The 13,340-nt window shown below is 34.6% G+C and overlaps 2 protein-coding genes across 2 annotated transcripts; one reads left to right on the plus strand and one right to left on the minus strand.

Annotated features, from left to right (window-relative positions):
* Positions 1–236: 236 nt before the first annotated feature.
* Positions 237–1,552, minus strand: c25h15orf40 (chromosome 25 C15orf40 homolog). The gene is made up of 4 exons (XM_039647075.2): positions 1,340–1,552; positions 1,056–1,173; positions 840–967; positions 237–754 (listed from the first exon to the last, which is right to left on the minus strand). The coding sequence occupies exons 1-4, from the start codon at positions 1,550–1,552 to the stop codon at positions 662–664; spliced, it is 552 nt and encodes a 183-aa protein (XP_039503009.2). The 3' UTR covers positions 237–661.
* Positions 1,553–1,556: 4 nt separating this feature from the next.
* Positions 1,557–12,914, plus strand: glsl (glutaminase like). The gene is made up of 21 exons (XM_039647074.2): positions 1,557–2,522; positions 2,962–3,062; positions 4,900–4,967; positions 6,703–6,796; positions 7,977–8,106; positions 8,192–8,258; positions 8,333–8,445; positions 8,531–8,660; positions 8,809–8,876; positions 9,942–10,105; positions 10,217–10,275; positions 10,344–10,388; positions 10,478–10,536; positions 10,614–10,680; positions 10,769–10,819; positions 10,890–11,066; positions 11,577–11,708; positions 11,936–12,028; positions 12,145–12,206; positions 12,337–12,477; positions 12,556–12,914. Exons 1-21 carry the CDS (start codon positions 2,476–2,478, stop codon positions 12,650–12,652), a joined length of 1,965 nt encoding a protein of 654 aa, XP_039503008.2. The 5' UTR covers positions 1,557–2,475; the 3' UTR covers positions 12,653–12,914.
* The last annotated feature ends 426 nt before the right edge of the window (positions 12,915–13,340 follow it).

Raw genomic sequence — 13,340 nt, forward strand, 5'->3', positions numbered from 1 at the left:
TGATGTTGTAGGGCAAGTAGCTAAAACTTGAACTAGTAAAAACAATTTGGTAACACTTTACAGTAAGGTTCATTAGTTTTCATTAGCTAATGCAATAACTAGCATGACCTAACAATGATCAATACATGTCTTACTGTATTAATTCATCTTTGTTAACATTAGTTCATAAAAATAAGATCATCATTTCCCCATCCTTACAAACATTACTTAGTACACACAAAATAATAAAAAATAAATACACAAAAATAACATTACATTTTATTGAACAAAAAGTTAGGCTAAATTTAATATTGCATGGTTTAAAAATGCAAACTGTGATGTAGAAAATGTGACTTTATTTTTTTCTTTCCTGGAATAAGGATATGCTGGAATATGTGGTTTAAAGGGATAGCTCACCGAAAAAAAAATGTTCTGTCATCATTTAAAGAAGAATATGGGTATTCAAATAGTTGATGAGCCATTGACTTCCATAGTATTTTTTCCATAACATGGAAGTCAACGAGGCCCATCAACTGTTTGGTTATTGACATCCTGACATTCTTCAGAATATCTTTTGTGTTCAGCAGAAGACAGAAACATGAGTGGGTGAGTAAATGATGACAGAATTTTCATTTTTGGGTGAACTATCCCTTTAAAGCAAACAATTCATTATTTCAGTCTATCAGCCACTAGCCTCTGTCCTCAGTTTCTTCAGGATTTCCTCCTGGCTGACAGCTGCAGTCACTTTGATAACCTTTTCTCTGGATTTGGAGCCCTGTGATGCAGTTGAAACCATTTTAATAATAATAATATCTCATTCTGTATATTGTGCAGAACACATTTAAATACACTATGCTGACCTTATCTAATGATACTTGACTCTTCTTCAGCTCCAGGACTTTGGATAAATATCGCACCAGTTCCTCGTTGGCCTCTCCGTCTGTCGGAGGAGCAGCAATGGCGACACCCACCGCCTCCTCGGACACATCTGCCACAAAAACAACAGCTGCGGTGCATGGACTCCTCATAGATAAGAGCTATTTCTTTATTCATATATTTACGTGTATATACTCTACCTGTGATTGCGTTTTGTTTGGCCCCGGGTTTAGCATGTATTGCTATTGCAATTGTCCCGTCTTTAACTTTAGTTACCGGGCCAGGAGGTGTCTCTGGTGGTTTGGGGTTGCTTTTGCTCTAAAAAGGGGAATACCGTTTAACAATTGTTCATTGTACTTCGTAAAGACAAAAGTCAACACTTGACACATATTAAGGCCAAGAGACAGTTGTAATTACATTTTGGCTTGTAATCACTATAAAATACATCCATGTTCATGCTACTGTTAGTTGTAATGAGCCCTACCGTCTTGTCCTTTTTAGGCATCGTGTTGTATTGCGAGTAAAGTGTGAGTTTCCGCGTCAGACTGCACGATGCTGAGGGGTGTACGAGTGGGGGAAAAGATATTCGAACAAAACCGAGAATTTGGGTGTACATGAGCTGAAAGACATAATCTTCAGTGAGAGACTGACCAGTCTGAGTTTTTTGTGATGATAGCAGTTTGCAGGTCGCGCGCATGTCAACAAACCTTGCATATGCGTTTTAGAGCGTCAAATATGCGCGCTAAATGCGCAGAACAGTGTGCAGTGTTTTTTTTTGTTTTTTTGTTTTTTTTTTTTGCTGCAGTGTTTGAGCAGATATTTCATCTGCTGGCATAAATTACATAAATAATAAAAATATAATTAATTTTAGTAGTTGTCTTTAGTAGTTTTAGTAATAGTAGTAAAAAATAAAATATATTTATAATGAGTATGCTGTAGAAATGAATATAAAACTCAACTGTTTGTAAAATGGCTGTATTAATTGCTTGTGTGATTTAAGTAAACAACAAGTTAAGTTTCAGTGCACTTATAAAATCAGTATAATGAGTATGAGTATTATTAAATAAATAACTGATATTAGTAGTAGTGATTTTAGTATTTGTATCAGTAATAATAATAGAAGTATCATTAAAGAACTATTATAAGTAGTAGAACTGATTTTATTAGCATTATTAATGTTATATAATAATATAAAAGTTAAATTATTATAATGCATATTATTAAATGATGGTTAGTAGTAGTGCTGATTTTAATAATAATAATACAAATGATGATTATTATTGTTGCTGTTGTTGTTATTAATAATAATATTAATAATAATTCTGTTGTTGTTGTTGTTTAATAGTATTTTTGTTTCTTGTCTATTTTGTTCTCCTATTATTTTACAAAGTATTCCTTTCCAGAGATCCCTCCTCCAAAATGCAGTTTAGTTCCTCCTATTTTCATCCAGCTAAAAACTGTCTGTTCACATTGAGACCGGCTCAAACACTTTTTCTGACTGTATGCACAGCTGTCAAGGAGACTCATCTTTGTCTCCAGGTGCTAGAAAAACACACCATTTGGATTTCTTGAAACTCTAGTTGATTTTGCCTTTACCAAACCACAAAGAGAAGTATCAACATGGAGAACAGCTTAAGCCAAGAAGCAGAGGAAAATCCCTATCTGTGGTAAGAGCTGTTTTTACTGTTTTTAAATACAGAAATTATGTTTTAGATGCATAAAGTTTGAGTCTTTTCCATTCAGTTTAGCCCCGAGTGCTTTAACTAATTTAAGTAAAATAAAGTACAAAATATATTCTCTCATCAAGCACTTAGACTTTGAGTTGAGCTGACAATTGAAAACTGTGTCAGATGTTTCTCTTCGTGACTAGACTTGTCTTTACACAGACATGCTAGCTTTGATCCCAAGGTCTTCAGTGAATATTCACAAAATCCAGTGTGGGAATTAGATATTAATGTAGTTTACTGATGTTTACTAAAAGCAATCTGTCAAGAAAACACTTGCACTTCTAACTTTTTTTTTAATCCATACTCAAAATGAGACATATGCTTTCTATAGAAACCCATGTGAGCACATAGTACAAAACTTTTTTCTTTTTTTTTTAAGTTTTCAGAGAACACCATCTCTCAGACGTAAATGGAGAAAGCGTTACGGAGGCCTCGATGGCAACAAACTGCTGGAGCCAAATAAGGAGGACGAGACCAGAGGTACAAAAACGAATGACTGTAACAGTGTGTCATTTAGATGCTGTGAACTTGGTGATTTCCACAGACAGTGACCCGGGGTGTGGGCATCACTTCAGCTCTGGGAAAGTGTTTATATTTATTTTGATCATGGATCATGGGTCACTGCCAAATCCCAAGTATTACCATTTGGCGATACTGATCTCACATTAGCAGGAAAGCTCCAAGATCAGTGTGAAAGAGGATCTGAAACTTGGCCAAATGAAAGGGACAGTTCTGCAGATGTTTTCATTTAACCAGGCTTGTGGTCAGCATCTGGGCTATAAAAATGTACAACGACAGTGGGTGTGTTCTGGGGAAAAGTGATGTGGCAGACTCTGGCCGGCCCCAAAAAAAAAAAAATAGAAAAAAAGTCACTGTTTAGATTTAAATGGGCAAACTTAGTGCTTGGATCATTATTGCAGCGATTATTATGTTTTTAACATGTTATATGTTTGGCAACAGTTCTTCTTACCAAGAATCATTTTCACACATGAATCGGCACCTCTGAGTCCAGACCTTAAATTCATTGAAAGTCTTTGAGATGTGCTGGAGACTTTACAGAGTGCTTGACTGTCAATACAAGATCTTGCCCAAAAAATGGACGCACTTCTTGATGGAAATAAATGTTGTGTTGTTATTTATTTCCATCAAGAGTTGCATCAGTTTGGTCAAGCAGCTTTTTTTAATCACTCAACTTTCCCCAGAAAGCTAATGACTTATAGTTATAATGAATGAATTGATTTTATAAGTGCACTGAAACTTAACTTGTTGTTTACTTAAATCACACAAGCAATTAATACAGCCATTTTACAAACAGTTGAGTTTTATATTCATTTCTACAGCATTTTCACAATAAAGAAAAGGCTTGTGGCAAGAAGTAAAACTCCTTAGACATTATGGAGCGCATTGTCATTGTTTGGTAAACCATATTTAAGTTATGTGGGTTTCCTTTAAAAGAAACACAGTTAAGTTACTTTCTAGTTTCACCCTAAGGGGTGGAAGCATTGTCTGCATAACTTGGTCTGGCTGGGCACAAAATCAACTTCCTGAGGTGAGGATGGCTGTAAGAGCCCTCAAAAATGCTCTTTTAAAATATCTTTTACATCATTTTTTTTTAAATTGCTATGGCCATCCTGTAAGTTTGTATGTTTATTAAAGCCATATAGTTCACTCAGAAACAAAAAAAATGGAAATCACTGTTTTGACTGCATGCCTTTCTTCTGCAGAACACAAAAGAAGATATTTAATGTTTGTTTTGTCTGTACAATGAAAGTGAATGGGGTCCAAAACCAAAACAACACTGTGTCCCATTGACTTTTATTTTATCGATACAAATATGTTTTTCATATGTCTTGCACTAGAACGAAAGTCATATAAGTTTGGAACAACATAAAGGATTTAAAAAAGAATTTTTTTTTTTTTTTGGGGGGGGGGGGGTCGAACTATCCCTTTACGATTTATTGTCTTTTGAGTGGAAGATTGAGAGTAAAAATAGACAAAATGGTTTCCCCATGATTTCATGTTTTAGCTTTCAGAGAGAGTTATTGTGTGGGATTTGCTGAGGTTTTGGACTGAGAGGACAACAAAACACAAACAATGTCTTAAACTCACAAGAAACATGGTGTCCTAGATTCTAAAATAGCCTCATATACGTTCTTTGCTGAGGCAATGCTTAGTGGTTTTCAACTTGGAAAATCCTTTTTAAATCTCACACTCACAAATAAGCACTAATCTTAATCTTTAAACCTCTCTCAAGATTCAGCAAAGGAGGATTTTTTCTTATCTTGGGTTCTTACTTTTTTACCCCCCACTCATTCAGAGAATGGAGAGATGACAGATGCCCTCACAAACAGGAACGCAGACCCTGTGAAGTTTACTGCGTCTAAGGTACATGCTGAGACCTGTATCGCTCTCATAACCACACCCATAAACTATAAAACAAACCTGGAGGCGGAAACTATGACCAGCACTATTAAAAAGATTTGGGTCATTTTAATACCTGCGCTAATGTGCTGTTTTACTGCTTTCTAAAACAAGACTCACTCAGCTGACGTTTGCAAAAAGAGATGTTCTGATTTAAAGGAATATTCCAGGTTCAAAGTTAAACTTAAATGATATAATGTTGATTATTACAAAAATATTTTGACTTTTATTTATTTATTTATTTTAAGTGGTGAGGTATACAATGGAAGTGAATGGGGCCATTTTAAGGGGGGTTTAAAAGCAGAAATGTGTAGCCCATAATATTATAAAAGCACTTTGTTTAATGATTAAACTTGCACTCTTTAAAGATATTTAAATAGTTTATTTTTTAGATTTGATTGCATGTTAATTGCAATTAATAATTTTTTTATTATAGTTTAAATTAATATTAAATGCAATTGGCTGGATTAAGTGCTTTTAACCCACTTAATTAGGACGTAAGTACATCTTTATATGTAATTTCATAATTTTTCATTTGAAATGGTTTAGTGTTGAATGTACTGACATTCAACAGTACAGGTAAACTAATATAACTTAGTGTCATTTCTATTGAAATGTGTATGTCATGTATTTAAATATATTTGTAATTACACATTTGTAATGATTTAGTCATTTAGAACGTTTAAAAATATTTAACAGTACAGTTAATATTATAATCAAGTATTTTGCATGAGCTATATATCAAAATAAGTGTACTTTAAAGCACAACAAAAGGTTATTCAATGATTTAAAATTTGACATATTTACTGTTTTTTTTAGAAGTGTAAAGTGCCTCTCTTTAAGTGTAAAGTAGCTCTGCATCCTCCTATATTCATTATTCTTGCAATATAACCTCTCCATAAATGGAAATATCTGGTTATTTGCCTGTTTCCCAGAGCTCGGTCTGTAATAAACCCATATTGCATACGCCTTATGAAGTGAAAACAAATTAATTTATGACTTGTTCAATTACGTTGTATACTTAAATTACACTTTCAATACAATTAAGTGCACTTCTTTTTCACAAGGGTATTGGTTAATTACATCATGTGGCTGTAATATTGAAATGGTGAGGATTTTAATATTTACAAACTGGCCCCATTCACTTCCATTGTAAGTGCCTCACTGAAATCCATATTTCTTATTTTCAAATTACGGACGAAATAAAACATTTTTTTGTGGTATTTAAGATTATTCCACAAATGTGTTTGAATGAGCTTAACGTGTATTGAACCCTGTGTGCTTGACATTTAAAGACAAATGTTCTGTGCTGCTAGTGTAGCATGTCTATAGAAAGGCAGAAAGTTAGCATGTACCTCACCTGTAATAAAATCCCTGCCCTGTAGACGTTGTTACAGCTTGAGGCTAAAATGTGTTAGCTAGCATGCTGACATGAGAGAGTAATACGTCGCAATATGTTTCCTCGCAAACCTAAACACCTGCAATTAGTTCGACTTCAAAGACACGTCTGGCACCAGCATTATGTTGCATGTATTTCATCAGGCTTCAAAAAGCGTAAAAACGCTTAGATCATTACATCTAGGCTCATATAACTCAAATGCAGACTGTTTGCCTGATGCTAATAGTTTTATCTAGTACATTTTTACAATGCAGCCAAGCTCTCAATTCATGTTTTTTTTTTTTTTTTGCATGTTACTAGGAAACAAAATCCGCTGGGAACATTCCACAATCTGTGCCAAGAAATACCTTTCCATCCCAGAGGCCAGTCAATTACGTCTCTCCAGACTCTACAGGTGAAAAAGCAAAATAAAACAATATGTGCTCTTATCTCCAGTGGCACACATGTCTGCCTCCTATTTATTCCCTTTTGCTTTTATGTACCTTTGTACACTTGCTTCATTTTGTTGTAATTATTACAGCTCTCATGACGCAGCGGTGTATTCATATTTCTCAAAGATTCTGGTTGGTGTTTGTTCTACACTTCTAACCTTAAATATCTGCAATTAATTGGGCATTCACTGCTTGACGTATGGACTCCATTCAAACATTGTTTTGTAGATACCTTCAGCATCATTTTTATTATTTATATTAAATTTTTTTTATAAACAATTGAAGGTAAAAGTTTGAAAATCTTTCAATTACTTTTAATTGACTTTATTGTAAAACAATGGTGCCATTGTTATATTTGCATTCTGAATTGTGATTGGTCTTCATTTATACATCTATTTGCATTATAAATTCTGATTTATTTCTTCTGCCATACATATTTAATAGCTGCTTACACACATTTAGTCTTAATCATGCAAATTTCCTAATGTCTTTTAAATTAGATATGATATTATATTACCAAAGCATAAGCATTTTAAAATATAAACATTTATTATATTATGTAATAATATGTAATTTAATTTAAGCCAATTTTTTTTCTTCACGTAATAGTTGATGTACATCAAGAGGGGAGGTTTTAATACTTTTAGGATGAATACATCAAGGAACAGTAAAGACATTTACAATGTCATAAAAGGTTATTTTGACCATTTATTCCTCAAATAATCCTGAAAGAAAAATCCTGGTTTTAAAGCAAAAATAAATAAATAAATAAATTAAGCAGCACGACTGTTTTCAATATTAATAATAATAAGAAATGTTTTTGAGCGTGAAATCAGCATATTAGAATGATTTCTGAAGGATCATGTGACACTGAAGACTGAAGTAATTATGATTAAAAAATCCGCTTTTCATCACTGGAATAAATTGACATTTTAAATTAAATTCTAATGGAGAATGGTAATTTAAAATCATAATAATATTTCACAATATTACTGTATGTATGATCAAATAAATGCTGCTTTGGTGAACATAAGAGACTTTAAAAAAAAAAAAAAAAAACATACACTTTTGAACATTACTGTACAGCAAGTACTGTCTGGATTCATTTTTCCGCTCTAATAAAATTCCCTTTCTTTTCCCTAGGCATGCCATTTTTTATAAGCAACGGAGGCACAAAACGGACAGTACCGCAGCAGGACAAACTTCAAGCTAGCCAAGCATGGCAACACTTGGGCCGACCAGAGACCCCTCAAGGTCATTTTAAGAAAAAAGTGTGAGTCTCAAAGAATTCGCTCAATATGCTTCACAAGCTATACAATGTATATTGACTGACTACACAACACACTGTTTTCCAAAAGGGCTGCTGATGTGCTCTTTGATAGTTTCGCCTCTGGGGGAAGAGTTGACTGCAATCAGTTTTTTGAGGTACTCGAGAAGCAACATTAATATGGGGTATAATATTCAAAAGTGCAGGATGTCATATGTCTGTACATTGACAGGCCCTGTGGAGCTCAGGAATCATCCGAACAGACCCGCGGATTAAAGACTGCTACAGCCTGATGCGGAAACTACAGGAAGCAGACGGAACAGTTGACAGGAACACTTTTCACAGGCCAGACAGAACAGACCGATAGTCAAATCATGACACCCCGAATCTTTTGTGCTGCTAATATGCCTTATTTCTGAACATCTTGCAGGTGCGTGACAGGCTTTGTGTCTTTCATCCTGAAGGCATTGCAGGGGAGATTTGTCATTCCAGATTTCTCTACCTTTGCAGAGGAAACACAAAAGCTGTTTATTAAATGCAAACAACTGTCCCCTGTTAAGGTGCGTCAAATCCGTTTCCGCTGTTGTTGTTCTTTTTATGTAACAGTCTGGTGTGCAACGAAGACTTAAAGTGCACAGGTTATTTTCTAATTGATTTTTACATGAAAAATATCACAACGTGACTCATATCCTGTGTATTTATGAACAGGAGAAAGAAGACGGAAGAGAGAGCAGCACAAAATGGGGCATTTCAGTTTGTACTGTGGATGGGCAGAGGTATCACACAGGAGTCTAATTCAAATGATTTGAATATATACATATATATATATTGTCAGGAGCTTTATAGGAGACTTAACATAAACGCAACCACATTACGATTGACGATAGCTGACTAAGAATTTAAGGAAACACAGGGCTTAAATAGAAGGGAGTTTATTATATCTAATTAACAACCAACACTGTAAAAAAATATTGTTGGTTTAACTTAAAAAAGTAAGTAACCTGGTTGCCTTAATTTTAAGTTGATTGAACTGGAAAAAGTGAGTTAATACAATGAAGGAGATTGATTTAATCATAAGAAACTCAAAATAATAAGTTATCTCAACTAATTAAATTATTTAAGTTGATTTGACAAAAGAAAAAATGTTGTGATAACAAATCTTTAAAATATTTTTTTTTTTACAGTGTAAGGAAACCAACTAGGGAACAGACAAACCAGAACAGGGAAAACAGATCCAAAACACAATGAAACTAAACCAAAACAGACCATACATGTTACGGACATATACTCCCCTCAAAATATCACAGTTTCATATTAATTTTAAGCAGCACTTTTCAACATTGATAATAATAAGCACTGTTTATTGAGCACCGAAATCAGCATACTGGTATTAGAATGATTTCTGAAGTGTCATGTGACTCTGAGTAATGATGCTGAAAATTTAGCTTTGCATCTTTATTACATTTTTAAAATCTAAGAAAATAGAAAAAAAATTTACTGTTTATTTTTTATCAAATTTGGTCAGCATATAATACTTAACAACCTTAAAAAAAACTTCTGAACAATATTGAATATATATATATATATATATATATATATATATATATATATATTCATTATAATAATATAATTAGTATTTTAACAAACATTTTCATTTTTTCGTAAACGTCATTATCTTGGTTGAATTTATCTTAACCAAAGCTACAAGTAAGAATTGAAAGTTCAATACCATTCAACAAATATATACCATTTCAAATATAAATCTTTTTTTAATACTCAAATTTAATGTTATGACTTGCCTGTTGAAGTTTAAATGAGATGCTGTTGTTTTTGGACACTAGACTTTCCTTAGGAGACTGGGCTGAACCTTGCATTCTGGGAGAGATATCATGGCCTCTCATATACAGCCTGGCGGTGGACCAGCAAGGATCCGACTACGTGCACAGATTTGTAGGAATGGAGGAATATTCCAAATATGAGTCTCCATTTACCCTGACCAAGCAAGGTAAGTTTACTCAGTTCGTTCCACATATTCCATTACCTTGATTTATGTCCAGTTTTGGATTCGAGAACAGTTTGATATTCAGTTCAAAGATTTTTTTGGCTTCATTTACAGGTGTTCCTCATAGTCCGCTGGTTGAGACAGGAGCCATTATCTGCACTTCTTTATTACAGGTAATAACGTAGCTTGTTTATAAAAATACAAAAACATACTTTTATTGACTGTTTTTGTCCTAAAACAGCTGGCAACCAGGCAAGTCACTGATGAAGAAGAAAAGTACGAGTCTGTAAGCTTAACTTTGACATCAGCCAGCTACATTTAACAAAAAAAAAAAACAGCATAAAGCAATCTTTCAAGCAAACCATTCTCACGCAGGTTTTGAATATCATCAGAAGACTGTGCAACAAAGAGCATGCAAACCTAAACTGCACCAGGTATTTCTATGAGAAATTGATTTTTTTTTCTGTTTATTTGTTGGTGTTAATTTCAACTGTCAGCTTTGCCATTGCAGTTATCAAACCTTGCGAAAAGACATCATCCGTCTGCACGCTCTTTCATTTTACCTGCAAGAGAAGAAAGTAAGTCCTGGATAATTCCTCATACGATCAATCTTGTTTCTACATGGCAAAACTCATCTGTGTTTAATAACTAAACCATGCATTTCAGTGCTTTCCGGAGAGTGTGGGGATCAATTCTACATTGGATTTACTGTTACAGGTATTCAGATTGACATAATATTCTTAAAAAGGAAGACTACATGATTACATTTTAATTTCGCATATCTTAGTGTTTATCGACAGAAGTCACCTGCGAGTCCGGCGCGGCATTGGCTGCAACCCTAGCTAATGGAGGACTGTGCCCTCTATCAAGTGACCAAGTGATGTCCCCCCATGCGGTCCGCAGTGCTCTTTCCATGATGCAGGTGGCTGGAATGAATGATTATTCCAGAACATTTCATTTCAGGGTGAGTTTGTGACTAAGCTGGTACATAATGAGTCATATTTGTGTGATATATTGCAGGCTTAGCATCAGCTCAGTTTCATTTCCACTGAAATACAGTTCAAATGTACTCCCACATCTCTAAAAGATGCCTACACTTTCATCTAATCAAACTAATTAACTAATTAAAATGGCCAGAACCCTGGAACATTAATTACCAATAATGGTAACAATGGTCAGTAATGAACATCAGTGGAGGTATCCATAAATTAAACGATGTCTGTAAGAATTATGTATTCCCCTACTGCCCTCTAATGGAAACAGTCCAAATTGCTTTATATTGTCACTTTAGAGGGTTAGTTCTCACAAAATTGAATTTCAAAATATACTCACCCTCAAGCCATCCTAGGCGTATATATGACTTTCGTCTTTAAGCCAAACACAATCAGAGTTTTATTAAATAATATCCTGGCTCTTAAATTATGGGATCTTTCACAATGGTAAATGGAGGATGGTTGGATATATTTGCATACAGACGTCGGTGCCCGCCAAGTCCAGTCAGTCTGGTGTTGTGCTGATCGTGGTTCCTGGAGTTCTGGGACTCATGTGCTGGTCACCTGGCCTGGACTGCAATGGAAATTCCTGGAGGGGTGTCCATTTCTGCGAGGTAAGGTACTGGATCAATGTACAACATTTGTATGTAGTAAGCTTATTTAGTGAGATTTTACCTGAAAAGGTTTTAAAATGTTTATCCTGTGTTAATGTAAAACATCTTTTGTATAACAATGCCTCTCCCCCTAATACGCCTCTGTCTAGCCCTCTGAGAATCTAAGCTTATTGTCTATTGGTCGGTCTTGAGAAAATGGCGACTATTTATTGTCTGTTTTGTCAAAGGAGCTGGTTTCAACCTTCCAGCTGCACAGTTTTGACATCAGGACCCCCTTCAGACAGGTGCTGTGTTACAGACAGTGGAAGGTGGAGTCAGAGGTCTGGTTAAGGAGTTTTATTTTTAGCTTATGAATTGTATTTAAATCATTATGTAAATTCTTGACACTGTTGAGGGATATGGAGGTGAATAAATATATTGCTTTCTTGAAATACAGGGATACCAAATCATGAATGTACTATTAGCTGCTTACAGAGGGGACATGGTGTCTCTGCGAAGGTAAGGATCACCAAGATATGATATGGAGTAGCAGGGGGAACACACACCAATATAGCTAAAAATGTAAATTTAAATAAAGTTTGTTAATGGTGAACTATATTGAAAACAAGAGTTGGTTCTTCTTTTATAGGTACCTTCTGTCAGGAGCAGATGTGAACGCTGTAGATTATGATGGCCGGTCAGCGCTGCATGTCGCAGCTTCTGAGGGCCGTCTGGAAGTCATCAAGTTCCTGGTGGAGAACGCAGGTGCAAACTGCACACTCAAGGACAGGTAACTTTGTGAAAGTCGTGTAGGATATGTCTACTATCACACGTCACAGGGACTAATCTATGCAGCCGGTGTTCACAGGTGGGGTAACAACGCATTAAAGGAGGCCATGAGATGCAATCAAGACCCTGCCATCCAGTGTCTGAAGAAATACACCGATTATGAAGAGAGTTTATGATGAATATATTTAGAATGAAGAGGAGGTTATAAAGAGCAGCAAAGACTTGGAAGGAAAATCTGTGGCTTGCTGGCAACAGTCCCAGATAAACTCTCGCTGCTTATTAGGAATTATTGAAAGGGACTGAAACCTTGTTTATAAATGCTGCAGGAGCATGTGTTTACTGATTCAACATTCATTTCAAACATTATGAATGCATCATTATTTTTCATATTACTTTATTACTGTATTTTTGATCAAATACATGCAGCCTTGGATAATATTTTTGAATAATGTATTTTATAAATCTATACAATTTAATCATTATTTTAGTAACACTTTACAATAAGGTTTCATTTGTTAACTACATTAGTTAACGTGAATTTATTCATTTATTAATCTTTGTTAATGTCACCATTTGTCAACTGTCAACATTTTCATCAGTTAATGCACTGTGAACTAACATGAACAAACAATGAACAGTTGCATTTTTATTAACTAACAAAGATTAACAAATACAGAAACAAATGTGTTGCTCGTGGTTTTTCAAACTAATGTTAGCAAATGAAACCGTATTATGAAGTGTTGTATTTTCAACCAAAGCTGGTTTTGTACATTACTGTTTGCACTAACTATCCAATAACTAATTTGTAGTCAATTTTTGCCTGAACAAACCCCATCTTGAGAAAAAAAAATTACTGGAGTAAAA

This window comes from Pimephales promelas, chromosome 25, assembly GCF_988280905.1.
Source record: "Pimephales promelas chromosome 25, fPimPro1.hap1.1, whole genome shotgun sequence".
Lineage (NCBI taxonomy): Eukaryota > Metazoa > Chordata > Actinopteri > Cypriniformes > Leuciscidae > Pimephales > Pimephales promelas.